Source organism: Dermacentor albipictus, chromosome 3, assembly GCF_038994185.2.
Source record: "Dermacentor albipictus isolate Rhodes 1998 colony chromosome 3, USDA_Dalb.pri_finalv2, whole genome shotgun sequence".
NCBI classification, from domain to species: Eukaryota; Metazoa; Arthropoda; class Arachnida; order Ixodida; family Ixodidae; genus Dermacentor; species Dermacentor albipictus.
This window is the reverse complement of record NC_091823.1, coordinates 7868213-7891786: the sequence shown is the minus strand read 5'-3', so window position 1 is coordinate 7891786 and position 23574 is coordinate 7868213. Positions and strand designations below refer to the sequence as shown.

General features: G+C 47.3%; 2 protein-coding genes across 15 annotated transcripts in view; one reads left to right on the top strand and one right to left on the bottom strand.

Moving 5' to 3' along the window:
- The window catches only part of GABA-B-R3 (gamma-aminobutyric acid type B receptor subunit 3), a 694297-nt gene that overhangs the window by 496443 nt on the left and 174280 nt on the right, over positions 1-23574 (bottom strand). For 4 of the 10 annotated variants that reach the window (XM_070535013.1, XM_070535014.1, XM_070535016.1 and 1 more), the window contains exon 3: positions 6010-6254. The exons of 5 other annotated variants lie outside the window; for them this stretch is intronic. In XM_070535013.1, coding sequence (XP_070391114.1) covers positions 6010-6254 — 245 coding nt within the window. Of the gene's footprint in view, positions 1-6009; positions 6255-23574 lie in introns of those variants that run through there. One more of the 10 variants, XM_070535023.1, reaches the window with a different exon arrangement.
- Positions 1-23574, top strand: part of LOC139057195 (uncharacterized) — a 145496-nt gene that overhangs the window by 21418 nt on the left and 100504 nt on the right. The gene's annotated exons all lie outside the window — the stretch shown is intronic.

The following is a 23574-nucleotide window of genomic DNA, read 5'->3' as shown; positions in this document are numbered from 1 at the left end:
CAGGTAACCAAAATAAACAATGCCACCACATGAATGTGTGTTTGCATGCAAGCTGCCAACAGTGGCTGTCATTTTCGCATTGAGTGCTGCCGTTTCACCAACAGTGGCGACGACTTGACTGCGCTTTGACGTGCAGACTGCTAATGGTGCCTTTCAAGCGTGCCCTCGACTACTGCTATTAATAGTTACCCGAATTAGTATTTTGGGCCTCACTAAGCTAATGATGTTTCATAATTGTTCTCTTATTCACATTACTTGCCTGGGCCAGGTAACCAAAATAAACAATGCCACCACATGAATGTGTGTTTGCATGCAAACTGCTAAAGTGGCGGTCAATTTCGCGTTGACTACTGCTGTTTCACCTACAATGGCTACGACATAGCTGCGGTTTGAAGTGCAGATGCTGAAGGTGCCTTTCAAGCATACCCCGATGACTGTTATTTCATGGTGTACTTGATGTACACAAACGTGTACAGCTATTATAAAAATTAAAATAGCATTACAACATTGGCTCATGTCATTTAGAACATACTCAAAAATTTTTAGAAGTGGAAACAAAGTTTCCACTTACCATATGCTCATCGGATACAAAGGCTAAACTCTTTGTATCCCAGCTGCAACACATGTTGCCATTAGGAAGAGCTGCACCACAACTTCTGTGCTGTAGTTGGACCCCACTGAAACACGTGTTACATCAGTGCTTTGATACAGCCACACAGATTGCACAACCTGAGGAGCAGTTACCCGCCGTGATTGCTTAGTGGTTGTGGTGTTGGGCTGCTAAGCATGTGGCTACGGGATCGACTGCCAGCCACAGCGGCTGCATGCAGAGGAAGATGATTTACGTATGTAACAGTTACTCATCCCTTGAAATGTGAATGACCCAAACCTTCGCGAGCATATCAGTCGCAACCATCCAGCAGCACAAGTGGGAACACTTGTGCTATCACAAACGAAAACAAGTAGAATAGTACCACCGTCTCAGCTGGTTTGTTGTGATTACCTTGCCTGCAAGTTTCTTGTTTATATTGGATAGGCTTCCTACTTCCTACAAATAGCTTGTATACATATTTGACCTGCACCACAAAGAGCTGATGTGACAAAAATGTGTACACCGTAGTGTTATGTTGCTTTTCATGGTGTCTCAGTTTACTTAATACAGTTTTGAATTTACAGATTGCTTCACATGTTTATAGCTAAACACTACTGAAAACTACTTGCATTGTGACTGCGAGGTCACAACACGAGGATTTGTGTGGTATCCTTCCTGTTCATCGGTGTGTCCTTGCACTATAAATGTAAAATGTCACACCTGCAAACCTGAGCATCCACCCTTACATTTCAAACACTTTTTTGAATGCTCGGCAGTTATGCTTACAAGCACATTGTGACAGCAAATCTACACCACCTTAATTTAAGTGCGATGTAAAGGATTGTTTGTGCATATCCAAGCTGTTCTAGCGTGCCTGCAGGGATACAGCATTGTCCAGTGGCACCGTATAGTTCAGGCGTAACAGTGAACTAGTAAACAAAACGGCTGATAATACTAAGCTGACCCATATGTAGGAGCATTATTTTATCTAACCCACACGCAAAGTTGCTTTCAGTGTACTGAATAACCGCAGCTTTGATTTACCAAGTTATATTACTGCACACACAGAGCGCTGAAACAAAGTCTGTACAATGGTGAGAAATGTGCCAAGGAATGAAAGATTACTTGTGATGTGTGGATTTGAATAGCAGATGTGAATGCATACCCAATTCACCAGTATGCATGTTTTCTTTTGGAACAATTTTACATTTGGCACAGAGGCTGAGCCACTGCGGCCTCTTGACTGCAAATTTCTGTGCTCTCACAGTGCTAATGGGAGTATCGTTCATTTGGCTACCCAAATAGTGTATAGGTAATAGAGCACTACAATCTTTCAGTTTTACGCAGAACACCTTGTGCATTATTCACAAAACTGAACCTAAGGAACTATTCGCTGGTTTGTTATGGAAATAAAGAAATGACAATGAATGTTTCCTCGCTTTTTGTGTGGCCCTGTCTTCTGCCCTACGCACTTTCATTTGATTGTCATGTGCATGTTAAAACAGCAACTAAGTAAGAAAGACAAACACAAAACTACTAACTACATCAACCTTTTCACACCACAAGAGGTCACTGAGCTCACTGCTAAGCTACACTTGATAATGTCGGTTTGCTCTCAAATAAATACAGGCACTAGCCAGCTGTTTATGTTATGCTATGCATTTTTCATTTTCCTAAAATATGGCTGTGCATGAGCTAGCAAGGTTGTTACTACATAAATACATAAACAACATGCAGCTCATGCCCAACTAACTCATATAATCTGATTAGAGCTTAATTTTTATAAGTAGAGTAATCAAAATAGAACACGCATGTATGATGCCGACAGTATCAAAGAATCTCAAGTCGAACATCCTTGTTTGGTGCCATGGGTGAGAGAGGGAGCATGCCTGTCAAGGTACTGCTTAATTTTGTGCTTTGGTAATGTTTGTACATTGTTGAAATGTTAAATTAGGTATGTTAAGTAGTAAGCTGGCAACATATTGGGTAGCCAGGCTGGCAAGAAAGAATGCAATTGTTTGATTTCACTCAAAATAAGTTTTCCTATCAGCAATGTAAATTATATGCTTTCAAATAAGTACTCCCCTTGGAAACATATCTCATGAGTATGCAGATATCTGCATAAGGTCACCGCTATACACACGTATTGCTTTAAGCCAGTCATAATGAATTGTAGATTCACTGCTTAACCTTCAATTCCTTGCTGCATGAAGTTAACCACTTATGCATAACTTTTTTTTTTTTTTTGCAAGCGGTGAGAACTTCAGTCATCGCTGAGCAAATAATTTAAGGAAAAGGCATTCCATGAATCCAACTGCTTTAAGCACTCTCTTAAAATTGGCAGAGTGAAAAAAAAAAGCACGAGCAAGCGTGTCAGCAAGCTGTACTCGGAGCCTCACACGCGTGCTCAGTGGTAAAAAGGTGCGTCTTGGCGACCTACGCAAATGCATTCCGCGACAGATGTGCGTGTGTTCCGTATTCTTGCAAGCTGTCACTAGCACTACAGAAACCGCGCCACCGCGCTTCCGGCGACACTATCAGTTTCGCGTGACGTAGAACGCATCACGTTGGATAATTAGAGAGGTTTTGTTCAACCAGCCAAGGCAGCGTGCACTGAAAGTAATCATCCGAGAATACGTCGCGTGCTGCGACGTGATGCGATTGCAATACATCTGTAAAAGGTGGCGCAGATAAGACGACTGTGCAATGTTTCAAAGAAGGATGACGGTGCCAATGCAACACATACGGCTGAAGAACAGAATGTGGCAGCCTAGAGTCGCATTTTCACCGGAACGCGGAAACTTGAAATCAGATCTGCAAAAATATGCCAGTGTCGTCTGCTGTCAAAGGTCGTTGCCAACCTTGAACACCTTTGCTCCGCCGAACGGTTGCCAGCTGTGAACAGGCCGCGTCGCCCAATAGGAGTGCGCGTGCGTTCCGGTCGTGCGGATTGAGCGTGCATCGAATTTTGCGACACCTTCCGCCTTTCGGGCTTCCGCACGCGGCCGGGCGAGGGCGGAACGGACGGGCGGAGCGACCATGTACGGGCCCTTAGTGTTTATGGATGTATAGTGTATTTTATGCAGTGTTTACTGTGCTTCAGAGTGAGGAGCTTTGGTAATCCTTTGCCAATCATTGTTATATGTTTATAGTTGCTTGTACTAGAAGTGCTTATTTATGAGTATGTATTCTCCTGTCCACCTCTACCGCCGTGGTTGCTCAGTGGCTATGGTGTTAGGCTGCTGAGCACGAGGCCGCGGGATCGAATCCCGGCCACGGCGGCCGCATTTCGATGGGGGTGAAATGCGAAAACACCCGTGTGCTTAGATTTAGGCGCACGTTAAAGAACCCCAGGTGGTCGAAATTTCCGGAGTCCTCCACTACGGCGTGCCTCATAATCAGAAAGTGGTTTTGGCACGTAAAACCCCATAATTTATTTTTTTTCCTGTCCACCTCTGTTATAGCCCAAATGAGGCTGACAGTATAAAAAAAAATAAAATGAATGAAAATGAAATTGAAATAAGCAGGGAGGTGTGCGACGTCTGTCGCGGGGTTGACACCACTTTGTGCGACTTGCTCAACAATTCTTGGTATTTAGTGTTGCCCTCGCCGACATGGAAGTGCGTCGCGGCGGCTGCTGACATTGCATAATTTTCACGATAATTGCAATTGAAGACAGTAACCTGGGGCGGTTTGCACGAACATTTATTAATGAAAATAATAGGAAGCGTTCCTAAATATTCCATAGACAACGCCTGGTCCGCACAATAACGCGTTCTTAAATTCGTTATTGTTGTCGTTTTTAAATATTCGTGCAAGCCGCCCCTGGTGCAGAAGAGTCAACGTGCCAAAGTGAGATACCCGCCGTGCTGGCGTAGCAGATACAGTGCTGCTTCACTTCACTTTATTACATTAAAGACCCTTTGATAGGGACATTACATAAAGGATGGGAATACATCATGGCAATTTTTTTGCGCAAAGCATAATTGATCACGCAAACAACAGAAAGAAAATGAAAAAGATAGAGACTACATGAGCTAAATTCGTCAGTACAAATACATAGACCCAAATAATGCAAAATAAGATTTCACGAGCAGCTAGCTGCGTTAACGAGTCAGGTTCATTGTGTGCAGTGACACTGTCGATAAACGTACAAGGGCAAGTGATGGCGGTGATTTGGTGGGGCAGGTTGTTCCGATTTGTAGCGGCATGGCAAAAGAACGACGCGCAAAACGAAATAGTGCGCATGTGAGGGCGGCCCGCTAGAAAGGTGCGGCTAAGCAAGAGGTCGTGGGATCAAATCCCGGCCGTGGCGGCTGCGTAAGGGCGAAATGCAAAAGACGCCTGTGACCGGAGTCCCCCACTGTATGGCCATAATCAAATAGGGATCTTGGCACGCAAAACCCCAGAATTCAATTCAATTTCGAAGCATCTCCAACAACGTTCTATACTGTATAGACATAAGCAACCACACACATAGAATGCGTGGAGACGCCTCGTTTCGGTGTGCGCTCATGCGCGGTGCGCGGATATTTCTTGGCGATTGCACGTAGTGCGACCTCCTAGGAGGGAAAAAGAGTTGAGGGAAGGGCAACTTCTTTCATCCGCCCAGTTTGAACACGTTAAGATATCGGTACGCAAACAGCGTGAATGATGCTACATTCAGTTAATTAAGACTGCGCTGTAATAGCTTGTTTCTGACATAACACAGCATCCAAAATCTAATATAATCTATAATCTATAATAGACCTGCTAGGGGTCTATTATATCATCATATTACAGATGGTAAAGTTCAGCGTGCCCTGGAGGCTCACTATTTTCACATGTTCCTATAGCGCTTCAGTACCAAGGCTGAGGAAAGTAGACGCTCCAATGGATGTGATTTCCTTTTGTACGGTGCTCTGTAGACGAATTCTTTCACCGCTAGTGAGAGATAGTCTGCAGAAACAATACTTCCCCTGTAATGACGGCGTCGCGCCACAGAGAATCCATAAAGAATTCTACGCATCTTTGCTTATGTTTTTTTGCGGGTGTGCCAAAGCAAACCAGCGACCGTGCAATTTTGATTGTCATGGCGGAGAGCAGCTGCGTACGTGGGAATAATTGACGCGGAGGCGCAGAAGATCGAATCGAAGCGGCATCAATAATGCGTGAGCACAAGCCCCTTTTGAGTCCGCTCACTCGGCGTGTGCGTCGCGCGCTGCCGCCATTGCACAATTTAACGTCACGTCTTGCACCGAGATTCCCGCCACGACACTCAGCCTCGCACGCTGCGTGACTCCCACGTGTGAGGCTATAGCGGCGTCAAAGCTAAATACGAACTGTGCACGGCGTCTGCCAATCATCATTGCAGGCGGACGAGGACGCTCGCTCTAATGAGACATTCGATATGGCGAACTGACATGGCTGCTGCTTACCTCGTCAAAGCTGCTCGACTCTCGTTGACCCTTATCTCGGAGCGGGTGAACAGGGAAACAAGGGGGATTGGGAGAGAGTTGGCGTTGCTCACCTTGGTACGTCGTCAACTTAGGAATACCAAAAATGAAAGCATGGCAGGTCGTTTTCTTGCTGAGCTCATGCATGGCTTCCCAACTGCCTCTTCCTAAGATGAAGCTCCCCCAGCTGTTGGACCGTTTGGGGTGAAGAACGACAGGCACAGCATCTGTAGGGCGCGGGTAAGAGTGAGAGCAGCTTGAACCATTTGTATTAAGACGTGTGAACGTGGCGTGGCACACCATATAAGCGGCGTGATATCTTTCCGCTAGCACCGATGTTCGAAGATAGTGACTCCTGTTACGAAGCCAGAACAAGACCTGCATTGTTTTCCAGGTTGGAACATTACTTCAGGAAGCTGTCTGCGCGAAGCGACGAGAAAGAAAGGTTGAGGAGAAATAGGAATAGACGGGAAAGACAAGGAGGTTAGCAAGTTCTCAGACCGGCTAAAAGATAATAGAAAAGAGATATTGCGAAGAAAAAATAAAGAGTACAAGAGAACAGGGCGTGGGGTAATTTGGCACTGCGTAACGTCTGTCTCTAATACCAGCTCTCCGCAAGAAGCCCAACAACGCTTTCAAAGCCTTCTGTGCTGAGGACGGGCTCGGCCGGCGTCCCAGGGCCATTTCGCCTGACAAAGAGTCCTTGTCAAGACCATCTAACACTCTTGAAAGTCCTTTCTTGGGTGCACTGAAGCGGGGACACTCACAGAGAAGGTCGGTGACTGTTTCATCGCAGCTACAGTTATCGCATGGGGATCGGGATGGCTGTTGGCCATCCCGATCAAATGGGTAAGCATGCATGAAGGCCACGCCAAGCTACAAGCGGCACAGAAGCGTATCTCTAGCTCTAGATAGTTCTGACGGAAGAAATAGCCATAAATTCGGATCCAAGCTGTGGAGACAAACGTTGGTAAATTCCGTCGAGTTCCAATGTGCAAGTGTAAGTTCACATGCGAACGAACGAAGTACTGTAGCTGCGTCTGTTCTGGATAACGATATAGCTGCACACTGGAGGCCATCATGAGCAAATTGGGCGGCAACGAGAAAGAAAGGGGCACCAAAGGACAAGGAGCAGTTTCTTTCAGTCCACCTCATAGAGGTTCCGCGGCGCCGACCATCTGGCATTGGTATTTAAGAATCCTTCCCGCGCACGAATGGTTATGGCAATCCAGACAAAAAGAACTTTGGTGTTAACGTAGCCAAGGAACCCTTTTATAACGGAAAGGAAAGAAAGTGCCAAATAGCCTTCATTTTGTTCTTGTTTGTCTCCGGCTGCTCGCACATATGCTAGAGAGAATACCGCGGAAATGAAAGGAGAAACGCTCTCGCTGGGCAGGAAACCTTTAGCGTGCGCCAAAGGAGGCGCGACAGCCTTCAGTGGGATTGAGGCGGCGGCAGGCGTTCGATAGCGAAAGCTCGTGACATGACGGGTGATGCGGGAGGGCTGCTCACAGACCTGCCTTTTCTTCTGCCAGAGCCGTCGCGGGGAGTGGTTCGGCGAGTGAGCCGCGTACACGTCGCACGCCGACGGACAGATCACTCGCGGGATTTCGAAAAGAGCCATCGGGACGGGCCGTGACGCGCGCCCGCCTCGACATCCAATTAGGGAGGACGAGCGACGGGAAAATTGGGCCACCAAAACGAGCCGCATACTCCTCCGCCGACGACCGCACTAACGGGAACGCACTAACGTTCGTGTCCTCATCCTTGGGTGCGCTTGACTTCAGAGGGTGCAAGCATTTGAAGAGCAGACGTTCTTCGACACGTAGCAAAATAAGCAACAATGAGATTTGGTAAGTGCAGTTTACTAGGAAATCCACAAAAGCGCCAAATCACTTTCCCCCAAAGGTATTCACGATCGTTCAACGGTGGTCGCCTAAAGTAAATGTAGTCTAGACGGAGGCGTAGCAGTTGTGGCGGACTTTAACTTCGGCGTTTCGTGCTCTTTTGCGCGAGGAGATAAGCCGCGCAAAAGTTCCATGCAAGCCACAGGTCTCATGGAATTCGGATAAGTCGCACTCGAATAAGGCTATATGCACCAACCTGCACCGCTTCTAACCAGTCAAGAACGAAGACAAGTTTCCTTCCAAAGTATAGTAAATTTTCATAGCTTAGCCGCGGATCCAAATCTCATTGCCTGTCTGCTAAATTTTTACTGCATTGAAGAAGGGGATGCATATGAAAAAAAAACAAATGTGTGCACCGAAGCCCAAGAATGAATTAAGTCTTGCTTTTTATGGCGGCATGAGAATGAAATGAAAACATCAGGCAATAAAGCAAAAAGCGAGCAAGATACTTTGAGTTAGGCTTTCTTAGTGCCACATCTTTTTCTGTATGTGCTACAAGCAACGTGTTGCGAAAATTGCACTAGCATCGGTGGAATGGCGGGTACACTGAGACTCTATAGGGGCTCTGTGACCGCAGGCGGTTTGTCAACCTGAACGTCGTTCGCGATTAGCCGGCGCCCTGTGGGTAAAGCTCCAATCTCGGCTGCGGGAGGTGTGTGGTTCAATCTCTACCTCCGGGCACCCACTGATTTATAAAACGGACACAAGCAGACCCCGGGCTGGCGTCCAGCTTTCAAAGTGTTCGCTGCTTGGGAGAGGGTCACACACACCAATACGCATGCCGTACAGTAACCAAAACACACAAAGCACCATTCAACTCTCAAAAGGATACCGTCCAGTCTCACGCTGGCTATTTCCCAATAAATGGGTGTTCTGTCAAAGCGTTGAGGTCCCACATTGTCATAGCATGAAGCAGGGAGCGCGCTTGTACCTATTTTACCAGTAGGTATCCAGCGACATCTGTGTCTTAGAGCGTCTCCCACATCCGCATTGAGTGCTCAATCCAAGGCTGTACGTGGTTGGACAGGGAAGCCCACTGCCTAAGCCCACCGAGTAGTGTTTGACTTAGAGACAGAGCCATTAGAGGTCCCCATCCAGATGAAACTTCTTGTTTTACAGCCGAACACCAGACTGGAGGACATCATATTACTCATTAGCGGCGATTGTTCGCTCGGCCGTAGCCTTACATACGCGACGCCAAGTTCTCAATTCCAAGCTTAATTGTGGGTACAGGCAGGTCGAGGACCACAGGAGTCGTTGTTCCCGAGCGTTGAGGCAGTGGTGCTCTGCCTCCCACGGCCATGACGGATTGCCTGCAGTGAAGTCACCCATGGTTGGGAGAGAATGGGATACTAGAAACCTGAGCGCCCATTCTCAACGTCCGCCAGACCATATGAGAACTGCCTCCACACAGCCGATCGCGAGGCTGTGTCACACCTCTACCCATGAGAAGAAGCAGTGGGTTTCCGGCGGAATCAGGATTCGAGGTGGATGTTCCACCACTAGGCCACCACTCTATCTCATAATGCCTCCCCCGCCAACAGCATCCGCTTTACTTTAGGCTTGCAGGTGGTTAGAGTACTTTCGAGTGATATACCCAACCCTTGCCCGTGGCCGCCACAACGTGAGGAACGACTAACTGGAGTACGTCCCCATAGCATTGCACCAAGCAAGATAAATGACAGTCGTATTAACACCCGCATAAATAACCTCACCATTCAGAGAGAGAGAACGTGAATTATGTGAATGGAGCTTTGGAGAGGCGTCCTCATTCCAGAATGCCTTGAGCTCGGCCCGCGTCGTAGGCCTTTACGATCAGCCGTTTGCTGATCCTCGAGGTAGGAGATGGTCAAGGCTCTCTCCCAAAGCTCATTGGTGTGATGAGGGTTCGGAGGATTTCATGCTGTCTGTCTGCAACCCCCTACTATGTGCCTAAGGGACCCGGGTTCTCTGCAGAAGCGACAATACGGAGAGAGAGAGAGAATACACAGAAAGACAGGGAGGTTAACCAGATGTGGTACCGGTTGGCTACCCTGCACGGGGAGAAGGAGTAGGGGGATAAAACCGAAAAAGAGAGCGGAAGGGGGAGAGGGCGAGAAAAAGAGACCAGCACAAAGAAACGGCGTAAACTATAGAGCGGTAGGGAGCGGCGTTCTTAAATTCTATCGTGAAGGCCCGTAGACCGCAGGAATCTTGGTAACGCGAATATGGCGTTCAGCGCGGATGTTCTTTGGGAGTTCTGTCCTAGAGCTTATAGTTCGGGTAGTGGACGATTGCCCAATTGGTTCAGCACTCTGCACATCACTTATCGCTCGGCACTATAGCAATATACGTATGTGCGCAAAATAGTAACAATGATTTTACGTAGTGGCTCGCGTTATGTACGGCAGCAGCTATCATCATCTTATTCGCCATACTACCTTCATCTTTCTATACCCCATCCCTATCGTTCCTCCAAACTCCTTCACCAGCGTGGAGTAGCAGACTAGAGCCACATCACTCAGGACAACCTGCCTATCTCTCTAGCGTTCGTTCATGTTTCTTCTTCCACTACCCCAGCCCCCCTCCCAATCCCCTCTCGTATGTGTTAGCGTTTCCCTCTGTTAAAGTATCTTTTTCATTATCATTGCTGTTTCTGTTTAATGTTCTTTCACTTCCAAGTAATTTATTTTTCTCATATAAGTGAAATAGAAAAGCCGGAGGCATAGTTAATCCGATCTCTTCTTTTTTTTTTCGTGTTATTATGTGAAGTACAAAGGATTCTTGCCATAAACAAACAGGCGGGATAGTTACGGTGGCAGCTGATTGACTACTCATGTTTTTCCTCATAGGAATATATACTCCTAAACCTATAATTGGCAGGTTTTTCTGCCTTTCCATTTCCTCTTGTTTAAATTATGGGGTCTTACATGCCAAAACCACGATCTGATTATGAGGCACGCGGTATTGAGGATCTCCGGAAATTGCCACCACCTGGGGTTCCTTGACGTGCACCTAAATCTAGGCACACGGGTGTCTTCTCATTTCGCCCCATTCGAAATGCGGCCGCTCTGGCCGGGATCCTCTTGTTTACCGTCAGCGTAAACGTGCAAAGCGGATGATTACCACTAGTTGAGGCTCTCACTTTTCCTTCTCCTTTCATCTACAAATGAACGGATAATGAGAACCCAAGTATCTCAATCAACGTGTGTACATATTGAAAGCGCCTGCCATACCCCAAGCGCACATGTATGGCGCGCACAGGAGCTTTTCTATAGATTGCCAGCTCTTACATAAATCATGTTTTTCTGTATATTCAAGAAACAGTTTTGATTAATAGTGAGTCGCCCGAGACAAGCGAATACTAAGTAAAACCGCAAAAAAAGCAACTTCTGGGTTATCGGAGAGGTATAGATTTCTCATGCGGTCATACAAGCGAGCAAGAGGTACGCACTCACGCCTCAAACAGCGCACTGTTGAAGGGACGTCTTAGAAGAAAGAAACGAGTAAATCCAGCGCCGCAAGGAAGCGCGAGAGTGTCCATTGTGCGACGGCGTTCGCTTAGAAAGCGCGTGTCTGGATTATCGGATCCGCTCGCGCGGGGCGTGCGCGATTGGACTATCGTGGTGGGGTCCGTGTGCGGCGCTTCCGCCTCACTAAACGCGTCAATCAATAGGCGACCGACAGGCACCGCCTGTTGCGGCACAGACGCGAGGGCGGCGCGCTAAACTGATGGTGCCCTCCCTACCTGCCTCGCTCGTGGCCTCTTCTACATATATTTTTTTCGGCACAGTATCGTTTGTCTAGAACTACGTGCGCTGGCCCTTTTAAAATCTGTACAGCTTCGCCTGAATCGAAAACTTGGCGTCGTTTATCCCTACTTTCTCGCAGGGTAACGCCTACAAATCGAGTCGCCCGGTCGGTGGTTTCCCGGGCACACTTTTAAATGCCCTCGGATAGCCCACTCGCTCACTCATTTACTCACCTATTGGTCAATTAATTCGAAACCCGTCAGCGGCCTTTTCCTTTGTTCGTTCAATGAGTCATGTATGTAGTCACTGTAATTAACCCAGTTGACCGCTCTGTCTGCGGCAATCTTTGCAACAAGCTTGTGATGCATGGATTTGTGTAAACTATATACCACGAATTAAGCACGTGCCAATCTTGCAAGATATCTCCACATTCTCTCACTGAAAAAAAAGGCATATATGAAAAAGTACCTTGGATTACATGAATGCCTTGAAATCGCAACATATTTATTTGCTGATATCAGACGTCCACACTGGTGTTTACATTGTCTGTACAGGTGCGGCGAACAAAGATAAAGAAAAAAAAAAAGATCGGGTAGACTGGATAAGGGACGCAGACACAATGGGGTACGCGAAACGCATTGTGTGTGCTGCTGAGGGGCTGCGAGCACTGTAGGCTACAGAATTAAGGCACCTTAACAAACACTCAAGTGCCATTTGTTCACGCATTACAATGCTGGCATGCTAAACTTGTGATACAGCTAGTGGGGGTACGTCCTATGGTCTAACCTTGCAGTCGTGCTCGTTCCCTATTCGTAGTGCGCCCGCCGGGGTGAAAGGCGGTGAGTGCGCATTGGCATCCCTCCGTCTATACAGGTCCCCGAGTATCTTCACGGTATTTTTGGACACTACGTGTCAAACGCGGAGGCGCCATAACCAACCAACCGTTAACTTTCTACAACAAATTGCACACTTGTAAGCCTTATAGCTTGTAACACACTGGTAAGCTTTACGTTTCACGTTGATGAATTGTACAAACTATGGCAGGGTGCGTTCTCTCACACGCGACCACTCCCACTCGGATTGACAAACGCACTGCCTAGTTACGCTTCTTCGAACGTCTAGCAAGAGGATAAAATTAGCTCCGATTGCGTCATGCGTGGCGCGACTACGCCGCCATATTTCCACGCGACTCATGCATGATCGAGTAATGGCTTCATTCCTCTGCACAATGATACCAAACAAAGGCGCGTGGGTAATGCTGTTGCAGATATACAGGGTGCTTCACATGACTCAAAACCAAGGATTTAAAAAAAAAAAGGGGGGGGGGGGCTTAAACGCAGGTAGGTGAAACCAACGACATATGGCATGCCGTCATGTGACGCGCCTCAACATATTTTTTTTAATATTCAGCTTAATTATTTAATTAATTGGAACCAATAATCCACAATTTTTATATTCACTTTACGGTTGACTGCGTTTCGTTACGCTGTATACTATAGAAGGGGTTTAGAAACAACCAATTCAATTTTGTGCGGTAACGTATGTACATACAGCGTGTTGGCTATTTTCGGCGTTTCGAAAAAGCCCGCGAAGTAAGAAATAAAACCACGTGACTGCGCTCATGCGTTATCGTATTGTAGCACGCTCAACCATGCCTTGAGCATCTCACTTATCTGGGATGTCGGCGCTTCCTCGCCGTGTGCCACCGTCAAAGCTGCAGACGCACTGTGACGCCGATGCGTAGAGCGGCGGCCGCTCGCTTCGGAACGGTCCCCGCGAGCGGTTATTTCACTCGAAGCATGGTTTAGAGGACTGCGATACGATAGCGTATGAACGCAGTCACGTGCTTTTATTTAATATTTCGCGGGCTTTCTTTAAATGACAAAAAGTCACCACTCAGCATGTACGTTGACACAAAAAATTCGATCGGTCGTTTTTGAACCCCTTCTGCAACGCAACGAAACGCACTTGTCCCTAAAGTCAGTATCAAAAATTTTGCATAATTGATCTTAGCTAATTCGCTAATTAAGTGTAATATAAGAATACTCTAAAGAGTGCCGCATGACGGCAAACCATACGTCGTTGCTTTCATCTAGCTGCGCTTAACCACTTTCTTGAAATCCTTGGTTCAAGTTACGTGAAACACCTTGTGCAAGTGATGATAGTGTGGCATGTATTCGCTGCATGCTGTTTTAGCAAGCGACTCCCTGTGCTAACCTAACTGGAAAACGTTTCACGTAAAACAATAAACACAAATATACACAAAAGGACATGTGCGCTATTTTGCTGTACCAGGCGTATCTTTGAAGCGGATAAAATTTCCACTTCTTTCTTGCTAACGTGTGCACGTTGATGTCTTTTCTGTATAGAGCACCGGTCATTAAACCCTTTTACCAGAGGGCCATATTGGTGACCAGTGGCGGCAGGAGTAGCGGACGCTGCTCAAGAATCAAACACGTCGCCTGCTGCGCATTTAAGGCAGGTCATTTGCTTTTATTGCAATAGCAACTATATGGGCACTCAGGGGCATTTCTGCCGTCACCGTCGCCGTGATGATCCCTATGAAGTCCGTGCGCGAGTGAAAGCAGGCAGGAAGCGCAATGTCTTGCGTCCCGCCCAAGGCACCGGGGTGAGGGGTGTTAGGGTTGGCGTCTCACACCACGGGGCGAAAGGAATTTCATCCGTCCATCTTCGTCGAAATAAGGCCTGACTTCTCCTGCGATGGTTGGCGTCCCGCACCTCGTGCACAAATAACTTTCTCTCATCCGACCTTCTTCCACCAGGCCTCTTCGAAATGAAGCGTGACTTCCTAATTCGCCATGACCGTTTCGAGGGTCTACCTGTCTGCCGGAAGCCCCGCAGTGTACAGGCCTCTTTCGTGTGTGTGTGTGTGTGTGTGTGTGTGTGTGTGTGTGTGTGTGTGTGTGTGTGAGTTTAGAGAGGCCCTGTCCTTGAATTGGACCTAGAAGAGAACTTCCCCGAACCCACAACGCGTAGAAGAGGCGGACAGGCGTCTACAATTCCAGGAGGCGGGACGACTTCTTCCTTTCAGCAGGCTCGGTATAACCAGAGGAGTCACGTAACTAGAGGCCGGTCACGTGACATCGACGGAAGCAAGATCCCGCCCACGATTGTAGAGAGCCTATTTAAGGGGCTCCGAAATGTACTTTTGATCACTTCATGCTGTTCTCATTTTCTTTCGTCTACCTTTGAATAAACCGTGCAAGTTTCGCACTAGAAATCGTCTCGCCCTCGCTTGGTCGCCATGGTCTACCGGATGCCTGCAGCCCGCCGACAACGCCACGCTAGCCGATAAGTAAAGTCAGTCGAGCTTCGATAGGCAGGCGCCGCTACTTCTCGGCAGCAGTACGATACGCTACCCTGGAGTACGCCACAGGGGCCTACGGCGCCAGCTGTGTATGGTGCGGCTGCGCGTCCCCTATCTTGAAAGCGATCTGCGATGGCGACAGAGTCCGCCTAGTGCTGATAGCTTCGTGTGCGCTGTGTTCTTTGCGCTTAGTTCCTGTTGTAGCGAGAGGCAGCACGAAGGTCAGTCTGCTCGCTGATGCTGCAGCAGCGCTTCCTCACTCCAGCGTTTTGACAGCAAGATTACGCGGTCATCGAGTGAGATGCGTTCATGTTTTCTTGTCCGCGCGTGACACCATGCTTGTTAATTTAGTTAGTAAACGATTGTTTGCAAGATTATACCGTCGCTAAAACTACTATTCTTACTTCGTATAGCTGTCTACTAATTTGCTATCGCAATGAATGCTTTGCCTTTCGGGCGAAACAGCAGTCGCCCTCGACAAAATCCCGTGATCACCTCAAGATGCATTTTTCTGGTGTAGAGCACTGTGGCTTTATAAGCGCCATCAGTAACTACAATGGGAGAAAAACAAACAAAAGTCGTCAACGGTTGCGCGTTCGTGAGTTACTCGGTTACACCACTGGGAAATTGGGAGGAGAGTTTAGCGCCAACAAGCACAACAAGCAGATAGACGGATGGTGCAGCACAAATAGAAGAAAAGAAGAGGGCTAGAATAGCTGAAGGCCAAAGAGTTTTCTAGCCATCGTCTTGTGACGTGCGAGATACCTAAGAAGGAAAACGTCATGCCCCGTTTCTGCGTTCACGAAAAATGTAATGACAAAACCAGACATAAAAAGCAACTTGAAGAAGAGGAAATACGTCGCGGTGTGTGGAGTGTGCCGGCGAGATCGAGACGTTCTGCGGCAGCCGCTCATAGCCGCTCGGTCTTTCTGAGCGTTTATCCCGAAGCAAGCAGCTATCGCTCTCCGCTTTTCTCGCAGAACAGCGTCCTTTAGATGCCGCTTTGCCAGCGAGCTTCCACCATTCCATACGAGTTCCATTTATGCTTTAAAAATGATCTTTTTTTCTTTTTCCGTACCCCTTACGCAGCTTCTCTCATAGCAAGGGTCCATCTCTTCCTCCTCCTTGTGCCAATCTTCGTATTCGTTCACGTACCACCGCCACGCCACGCGAGCCGTTTCTCGTCGCGAAGTTGTTTCCTCATCCACCCTATGGTGGCAGGGCTCCCCTTCTTATTCCACATCTGTCTTGTTGTGAAGCCTTTGCGCCGAGGCTGCCCTCCGTTCTCGCTCTTGTTGGCGAGAGTGTAAGTACAACGAGACCCCGTTGATATTTCTTTTCTTTTTGCGCTATTTTTATTTCCGCAGCCGCCTCTCTCATTTTCTATCAGCCGTGCGTTCCGAACCGGCCTGTTCCGACGCAGCTGCCCATTTCCCGGAAGCTTATTGCGTCCCATATTGGCTGCTGAACCAAATCGTTCTGCCCCGGCTGCCCCATTCCAAGGAATCTGTGGCATGGCCTATCCCGACCAGATTTCCGATAATTGGTAAAGAATATTCCCCATCTTCAAGCTTCGTGCGTTTTTAGTTTGCTCTGTCCTCTCCACACTTGGAAGACGACTCCAGTTCCGGGCCAATACGATTATCTTCGTCACACTGCGGTCCAAGAGCTTTCTTCCTCACCGTCGGCCACAGCTTCTTTCTTTACGAGAGCGGGGATTTCAGCAACCTCAGGTGGCAGACTAGTTCCAGAGGCCATCGCTAAGTGAACTTGCGCCTTTGCATCTTGCATTAGGTGGGATTGAGCTCCAACGCTCTACTATCTCCAGCTGAGGGACAGCAGAGTTCTCGCAGTAATGCGTATTCGTTATGATTCCCACAGTACGCGTCCATAATGCTCGTATACAAGGCCTCGTTGACAACTTAACCGATGAACAAACAAATCTATGACATTCTTAAAACGTTCCATGTTTAATTAGCGCCTTCATGCTATTGTCCAGAATTACTTAGGCTCACCATGCGTTTTGGATTATTCTGCAACATTATTTTCATACAGCTTAACTGTATTTTATTTATTTCACTGAATATGTCCTGGCGGTATCGTTGCCATTGGTTGACTTGAATGACATGTGAAAGCTCCTTGGCACGCCGGCTAGCCCACTATTTACATATAACTCGTGCGTTTTTCCTTGCGCTTGTGCTCCGTTACTCTGAAGTTCTATTTTTTTACACGTAGGTATGAAACCACATATCCGTTACCACTCTTCCTGCAACGTTAAACCCTCACATCGCTCTTAGAAAAGAAAAATATTCGGCCGCTTCACCCGCACCTTGCGTCTTGTTCACACCTGCCCGCCGCGAAGAAGTTGCGCTAAGAAGCATCCGCATTGGTGCTGCCTTGACACCAGCTGTAGTCTATGAGCTACGGGCCATCTGCCAATTCTCAGTGCGACTTATCCCTTTTTTGTCGTCCAGCTGTATTCACAGACCTTGCGAACATCTTACAGCGAAGCTGTAATATGGCTAGTCGATTCATCCATACTTCCGTCCGTCCGTCTGTCGGTTGCTCGTACGCCGAAAACACCTCCGGCGCAAGCCAATGCGCATGCGCGAAAAAGAAAATAATGGTGAGAAAGAGAGGTGTGCGATTAGCCAACATCACCTAGATAGAACAAGGCCTGTTTACTTGGATCTATGAAGGCACGATACGTGACCCGAAATTTCCATTGATAAAGCTTGCATGATGAAAACGGTGACGTCAAAATCACTGTTGCCTGCTTGGGAGCATCCCCATTAGATTCTATGGCAGTCGGGCCAGGTAACATGACGTCATTGATCGGAAAAGGCCTTGTGTTTTATATGTGGTATTAGATTAACTGCGCCAGTAGTGACGTCGTTGCTCTCCGTCGCAGCCGATCGCGCGCGCCTCAGTTTCTCTCCAGCTCTGAAATGGGTAGGCCACACGTCATATGCACTCCTTAGGAGCAGGCAGCTTTCAATCAGCAACGGCGTGAGCAAAAGCGGGAACGAGCTCGTCTACGTCGTGCCGATGCTGCGGCCCGGGCACAAGAACAGGCTCGTGCAGCAACTGCGCAGGATACGGCAGCCTACCAAGCCGTCGTGTAACCCAGTGATAAACACCGGGGCCACACGTTTCAGCTTCGCTGGTTAACTATCTGTACGGAGTGCTTGGGCGGTGATATTATTTTGTCTGCAGGAATACGGATTTATCGATATTTAGACTGATACACCATTCGTCGTATCACCCAGCAATACGGCAGAGATGAACCTGTAAACATATTTGATCATTACAATTTGTAATAGCCTTGGAAAGGATGCAAATAATCAACAAGGTCATCATGCAAGGTCATCAGCAAATAATCTTATGTGAAAAGCATAAGTATCTAAAGTAGCGATAATACCATTAATGTCGATTTTGTGATGTACTGCTGCGCTCACCAAGCCGCCACTAGCTGTCGAAAGTGCAGCTACAGGGAATCCGCCCAGCCAACTGAATTCAGTAAGTTTATGTTCGACACTACATAGATCGTGGCTGGACTTTATTAAAGAGAAATGCATCTACAAATGATGCACATGCATTTAAGATACATTCTCTGTTTGCATCACGGGGGGAAGCTGTAGAATAGAAACAACAAGTTGTAAAGGAGACATAATTTACTTGTTGCCGTATGTGTAAGCATGCCATAGATAGCCAGTAAAGCTAGAAGCTAGAGACAGGAACATTATTTGCCCAGTGATATTAGTAAATCGCGAAATAGTTCTCTTCTTCTGACATGCACCATTGTTTAGAGGGCTGTGTCGTTACTCTTCATCAGCAATATTCTTTTCCAAGCGAACTATCCGCCGACATTGGAAACTTCTCACGCACAGTACGTTTTCCCCTGTATTTCAGGAACGGGTTGAGTTCCTTTTGTTTGAGAAAGAGGAGTTGTGACAGGAACTCTTTTTCTTCTTTGTTTTATCCTTCAGGAAATGCGACTGAAATGTGGACGAGAAGGGCTGGCAAGGGTGTGTGAGAAAGAGAGAGAGAGAGAGAGAAAAGAGGCGAGATATCAAATTGCATGCACCTCTAAATTTCTTTATGTACAGGCATTGTACTGGTGTTGTTATAGCTCACTGTTTCGATGAGGGGTGAAATCAAGCTTCCATAATATTAGATATGGCAAAAAGAGGGCAATTATTTTGTTCATTCATTTGCATTTTTGCGCAATAGCAAAAGTGCAGGAGAGATAGTGAGATAGAGAAAGGAGGCATAGAAAGGCAGGGATGTTAACCAGAGGCAGTTCCGGTAGGCTGCCCTAAGTTGGGGGGAGGGGGGAGCGTAGGAGGAGTAGGAGGTAAAAAGAGCAAAAGTTGGAATACAGAAATAAAGAGAGACGAGCATAAACAAAGTAACCGCGTACGCTATAGAGCGGTAGCAAGCACCGCGTTTGAAGTCTACCATGAGGGCCCGTAGACCGCAGGAACCAGAGTAGTGCGAATAAAGCGTTCTGCAGGGAGTTTATTTGCAAACACTGGCCCACAACCTTTTATTCTGATAGCGGACGATTGTCTAATTGGATTGTCCAATCGGGCGAACGATTGCCCAGTTGGACTATTATCCAATTGTCCGACTGTCCAAGCTCTCTGCACGTCACTTGCCTCTCGGCATGATAGCGCGGGCAGCCACAGATTATGTGTTCGAGAGTCTCATTCCAGCTGCGTGTGTCACACGTGGAGTGGTTGGTCATTCCAATAAGGAAAGCATAAGCGTTTGTAAATGCGTCACCTAAGCAAAATTGCAAGAGGAGAAAATGCTGATACTATGTCAACATGACGGGATCCCTGATTTTCTTTAATTCGAAGCATTCTTTGACTAATTATTGGCAATTTGCGTTACGTAGGTAGGTAGGTAAGATCAGCTAAACTCCTGTCTCGCCTCGCTTTAACAAAGAACTAGAAAAAAAGAAACAATGTGTGACCCACGGTGGAATCAAATCTCTGCCGTTGAGCACAGCAGCCAGCAGCTCTAACCATTAGTGCACGAACGCTTTTTTTATTGCTTTATTTGCCTTTTGGGCTAAGATCAACGTTTAGGCCATGAGCTCACGCATACTTTCCTCGTTCCAGAGCCGACAACCTCTTTAAAACGCCCAGCGCGTGCACCTCGTGCCGCTTCCTCGTCTCCTTTCCTTGTGACAGCGCACGTGCTCTGAGGCGACGTGTTAGACTGGACTACCCCGTCACCCCTTTGGTTGACCGCTTTGCCGAAAGTTCTCGACCCGAGGCGGTTGCGTACCCATTCGCTGCTCCTGTTCTGAAGGCTACGCCAAAGAGACGCGGCCCACTTGACGTGCGTGGTCGTACTGCGCCGACTCGGTCTCGGAGGCTACGCCGAGCTGAAGGCACGTTGCCCTGGTAGCACGGTCGTTGGGAGCCATCCTTCCGTATAGCAGCGTGTTACCGCGTTTTCAGATACTGAGTGTCACCCTTGACTTTCGGAAGCTTCGGCTCACGGGCCCCGCGTTGATACTGGTGTAACTGCTATCGTGAACGCCAAGGCGGTCGTTTAACAAACGCCTTCCTCATACTCTGGGCGTTCCCCTTGCGGCGCTCTATTTCGCTCCCGGAGGAGACCGAATAAGCGTCCACTTCGGGCACACGCTGCACACGCGGCTGACCTGAACGTCCCCCTGAGGGGGCTCGGATACTCGGACCCACGCGCTGGTCTAGGTGACTCCCGGCGGAGCACCGCTATAGACGGGGACCAGACGGTTGACGCCACAATCTGTGTTCCTCTCGTTTACGCTCATCCACCACCTATGTAAAAACTAAATATTTGCTATGTAAGGTTGCATCGAAAGGCCGGTGTAGAAATCATACCATTGTCGTCATATGATCGTCTTCAACATGCTCGTCGTCGTGCTGCTGCCGTCACTGGCACGTATGTTGACGACTCACAGGCACAACTTCACAAACACATCGGTTCACCTTGCTGTCGCGTAGCCGTACCCCAAACAATGCTCGATAGCCAGCTACCTGCAAAATTCTTCGCATAACATCTAGTTCCACAGTGCGTGGGATCTACACAATTATTTACGATTGGTCAGGATTGGTACAGTGTATTAAAGGTGTTGTAAAATGCGGTATCAAACCGCCGCGTCATGTACGTGCAGTCAATGCGCATGCGGCAAGTTCTTTTCTATGTTCAATTTCCAGATCCCCCTTTCCCGTTTACTTTATATATGCGTGCATTAAAAACTTGTGCGTTGTTCTCGGCTAACCACTGGATCGTCAGTGTCTCCCTTCTTGCATGACGGCAGCTAGGCTGCCACTGCTATGTTAGAGAAAGCAAATCAGGTGAACAAAGAAATAAAGAAAAATGCAGCAAAACCAACAAATTGGAATCTATATACAGCGAAGCTTTGTGTGAGTACATAAGGAGTCGAAACACGAATTTGTGTTTATTAAATGTCCGCACAAAGCGATATGGAAGGCTTCACTCAGGTAGTGTAGAGAGGATAATGCAATGCCGCCGCCGAGGCCCGGCATGCGCAAAAGCGAGCTTTCTGGTTCTTTTTTGTTCTTTCTACCGCACGACCGGCGCAGCCGCTGGCTCCGGGGGATGAATCGGTGGATGCTATGAGCGTCCCCTTTGAAACGGGCCGGTGGCTTGCGCCATCAAGCTTTTGTTATTACTTTACCCACAGTTCTACTTAGCTTATAAAAATAAAGCACTAAGACTTTCTAGCATCAAACTTTCTGAACCACTATTGGGAACTTCGTTTTCGTACGCCTCCGTTGTTTGTGGTCTCCCGAATTGACTGCCACTAAACTCCCAGTCGCCTCTTACTAATCGCACTTGCGGACATCTTTTCATTCTCTCTGCTGTCGCTGTACCCAAGGGCTTCAAAGAGGCCCGAGGAGCCTAAACCAACAGCTGGGCAGATATAATCACATTCTTATAGAACATTTTCCATCGTTTCCCTAGCTTTACCACAGCAAGCACATACTTCTACTTCATAGGTGTAGCTCGCTTTATAAGTAGGCGTCTAAGACATCGTGATCTCCATTCGAAAATCAAAGAGCCTCCCTTTGAGTTGTCATGAGTTTTTTTTCCTGATTTTGTTTTTTCCTCTTAGATAGTTACTCACAGCAGGATTTTCTCTCCATTGCTGCCAGCCATGAGATTGTCTCAGCCTCTCTGACTTTGCGTTTGACGTTCTTTGTTGCCATGTGTTAACTACCTAGTATACAGGTCGCATACTTGCTGGTAAGCTTCCTAGTTCTTTTCCTCCTCTGTGAGTCAATGTTCTTCTTGTACAAATATCTGGACACTTTCGAAACCAATTCACTTTCTTTTATATTTCTCCATCGTTCTTGAAAATCAGTTTTACTCCGAGTTTCCCTCCCTTCAGAACTTCTCAAGCCCATATCACCCTGTTCAGCTTCACCTGTAGTCTCCCTGTGAGCGGCCAACGCGAGGCCTCCCACTGACCTTCGGTGGTCATCGAGTCCTGATTGTACCCCTGGCTTCAAGCAGATCACCGCATTTCCAGATATAAGTCCTCGAACAATTACACCTTTCCACATACCCTGGACCACCTCATACCTGTTGTATCCCCATAACACTCTGTGTTTCATTATGGCAGCATCGCTCTTCCCCTTTGCTGTTAACGTTTTTACCAGCGTTTCCATATACATGTTGCCTCCGTTTATTGATATACCAAGGTATTTGTATTCTTCTACCCGATGTATTTCCCGGCCCTGTATTGACACTGTCTGTTAACCATTTTCTCTTAATACATAAGTCCTTATTTTTAATGCTAAATGTTAGTCCTAAATTCTCACATTCCTGTCCACAGATATTAGCCAGACGATGCATATTAACTTGCTTGTTAGCAAGCAACCCAATGTCGCCGCATAAAATAAACCTGGAAGCTGCTGCTCTAAAATTGTGCCCGCATGTATGAATAATGATAGATTAACCCCGAAATTGATTCCTTCTTAGCGTCCTTTCCATCCTCACCATGTAAGTACATCATAAACATCGAAGGGGATAAAGGGTACCCATGTCTCCGTCCCTTGTTGATGTCAACTTTCTCCTCACTCCTCATCCCTTCGCATTCAGCGCAAACGGTATTTTCTAGGTAAATCTCTCTCAAAAGCTCTATACAGTCATTGCCTAAGGCTTCCTCTTCCAGAATAACCCACAACATGTGGAGGCCTACGTTGCCATACGCTCCGGTAATGTCTAGAAAAGCCACATATAACGGCCTCCTTTCTTTTCTGGATATTTTAATACACTGGGTAAGAACAAATAAGTTATCATCCACACGCCTACCGATTCTGAAGCCATTCTGAAGTTCTACTAATGTGCCGTTATTCTCTGCCCATGTTTGCAGTTTTAATTCAATCGTCTGCACTGCTAAGGTGCATTGCATATTACGGATGTAATGGTCGATAGTCTATATGAGTAAATTCTCTTTCCCTTTTACCTTTATAAATTGAATTCAATCTACTTTGTCACCAGATGGTTGGTATTTGCCTATCGTGTAAGCTTTTTCCTACTGCATTCAACA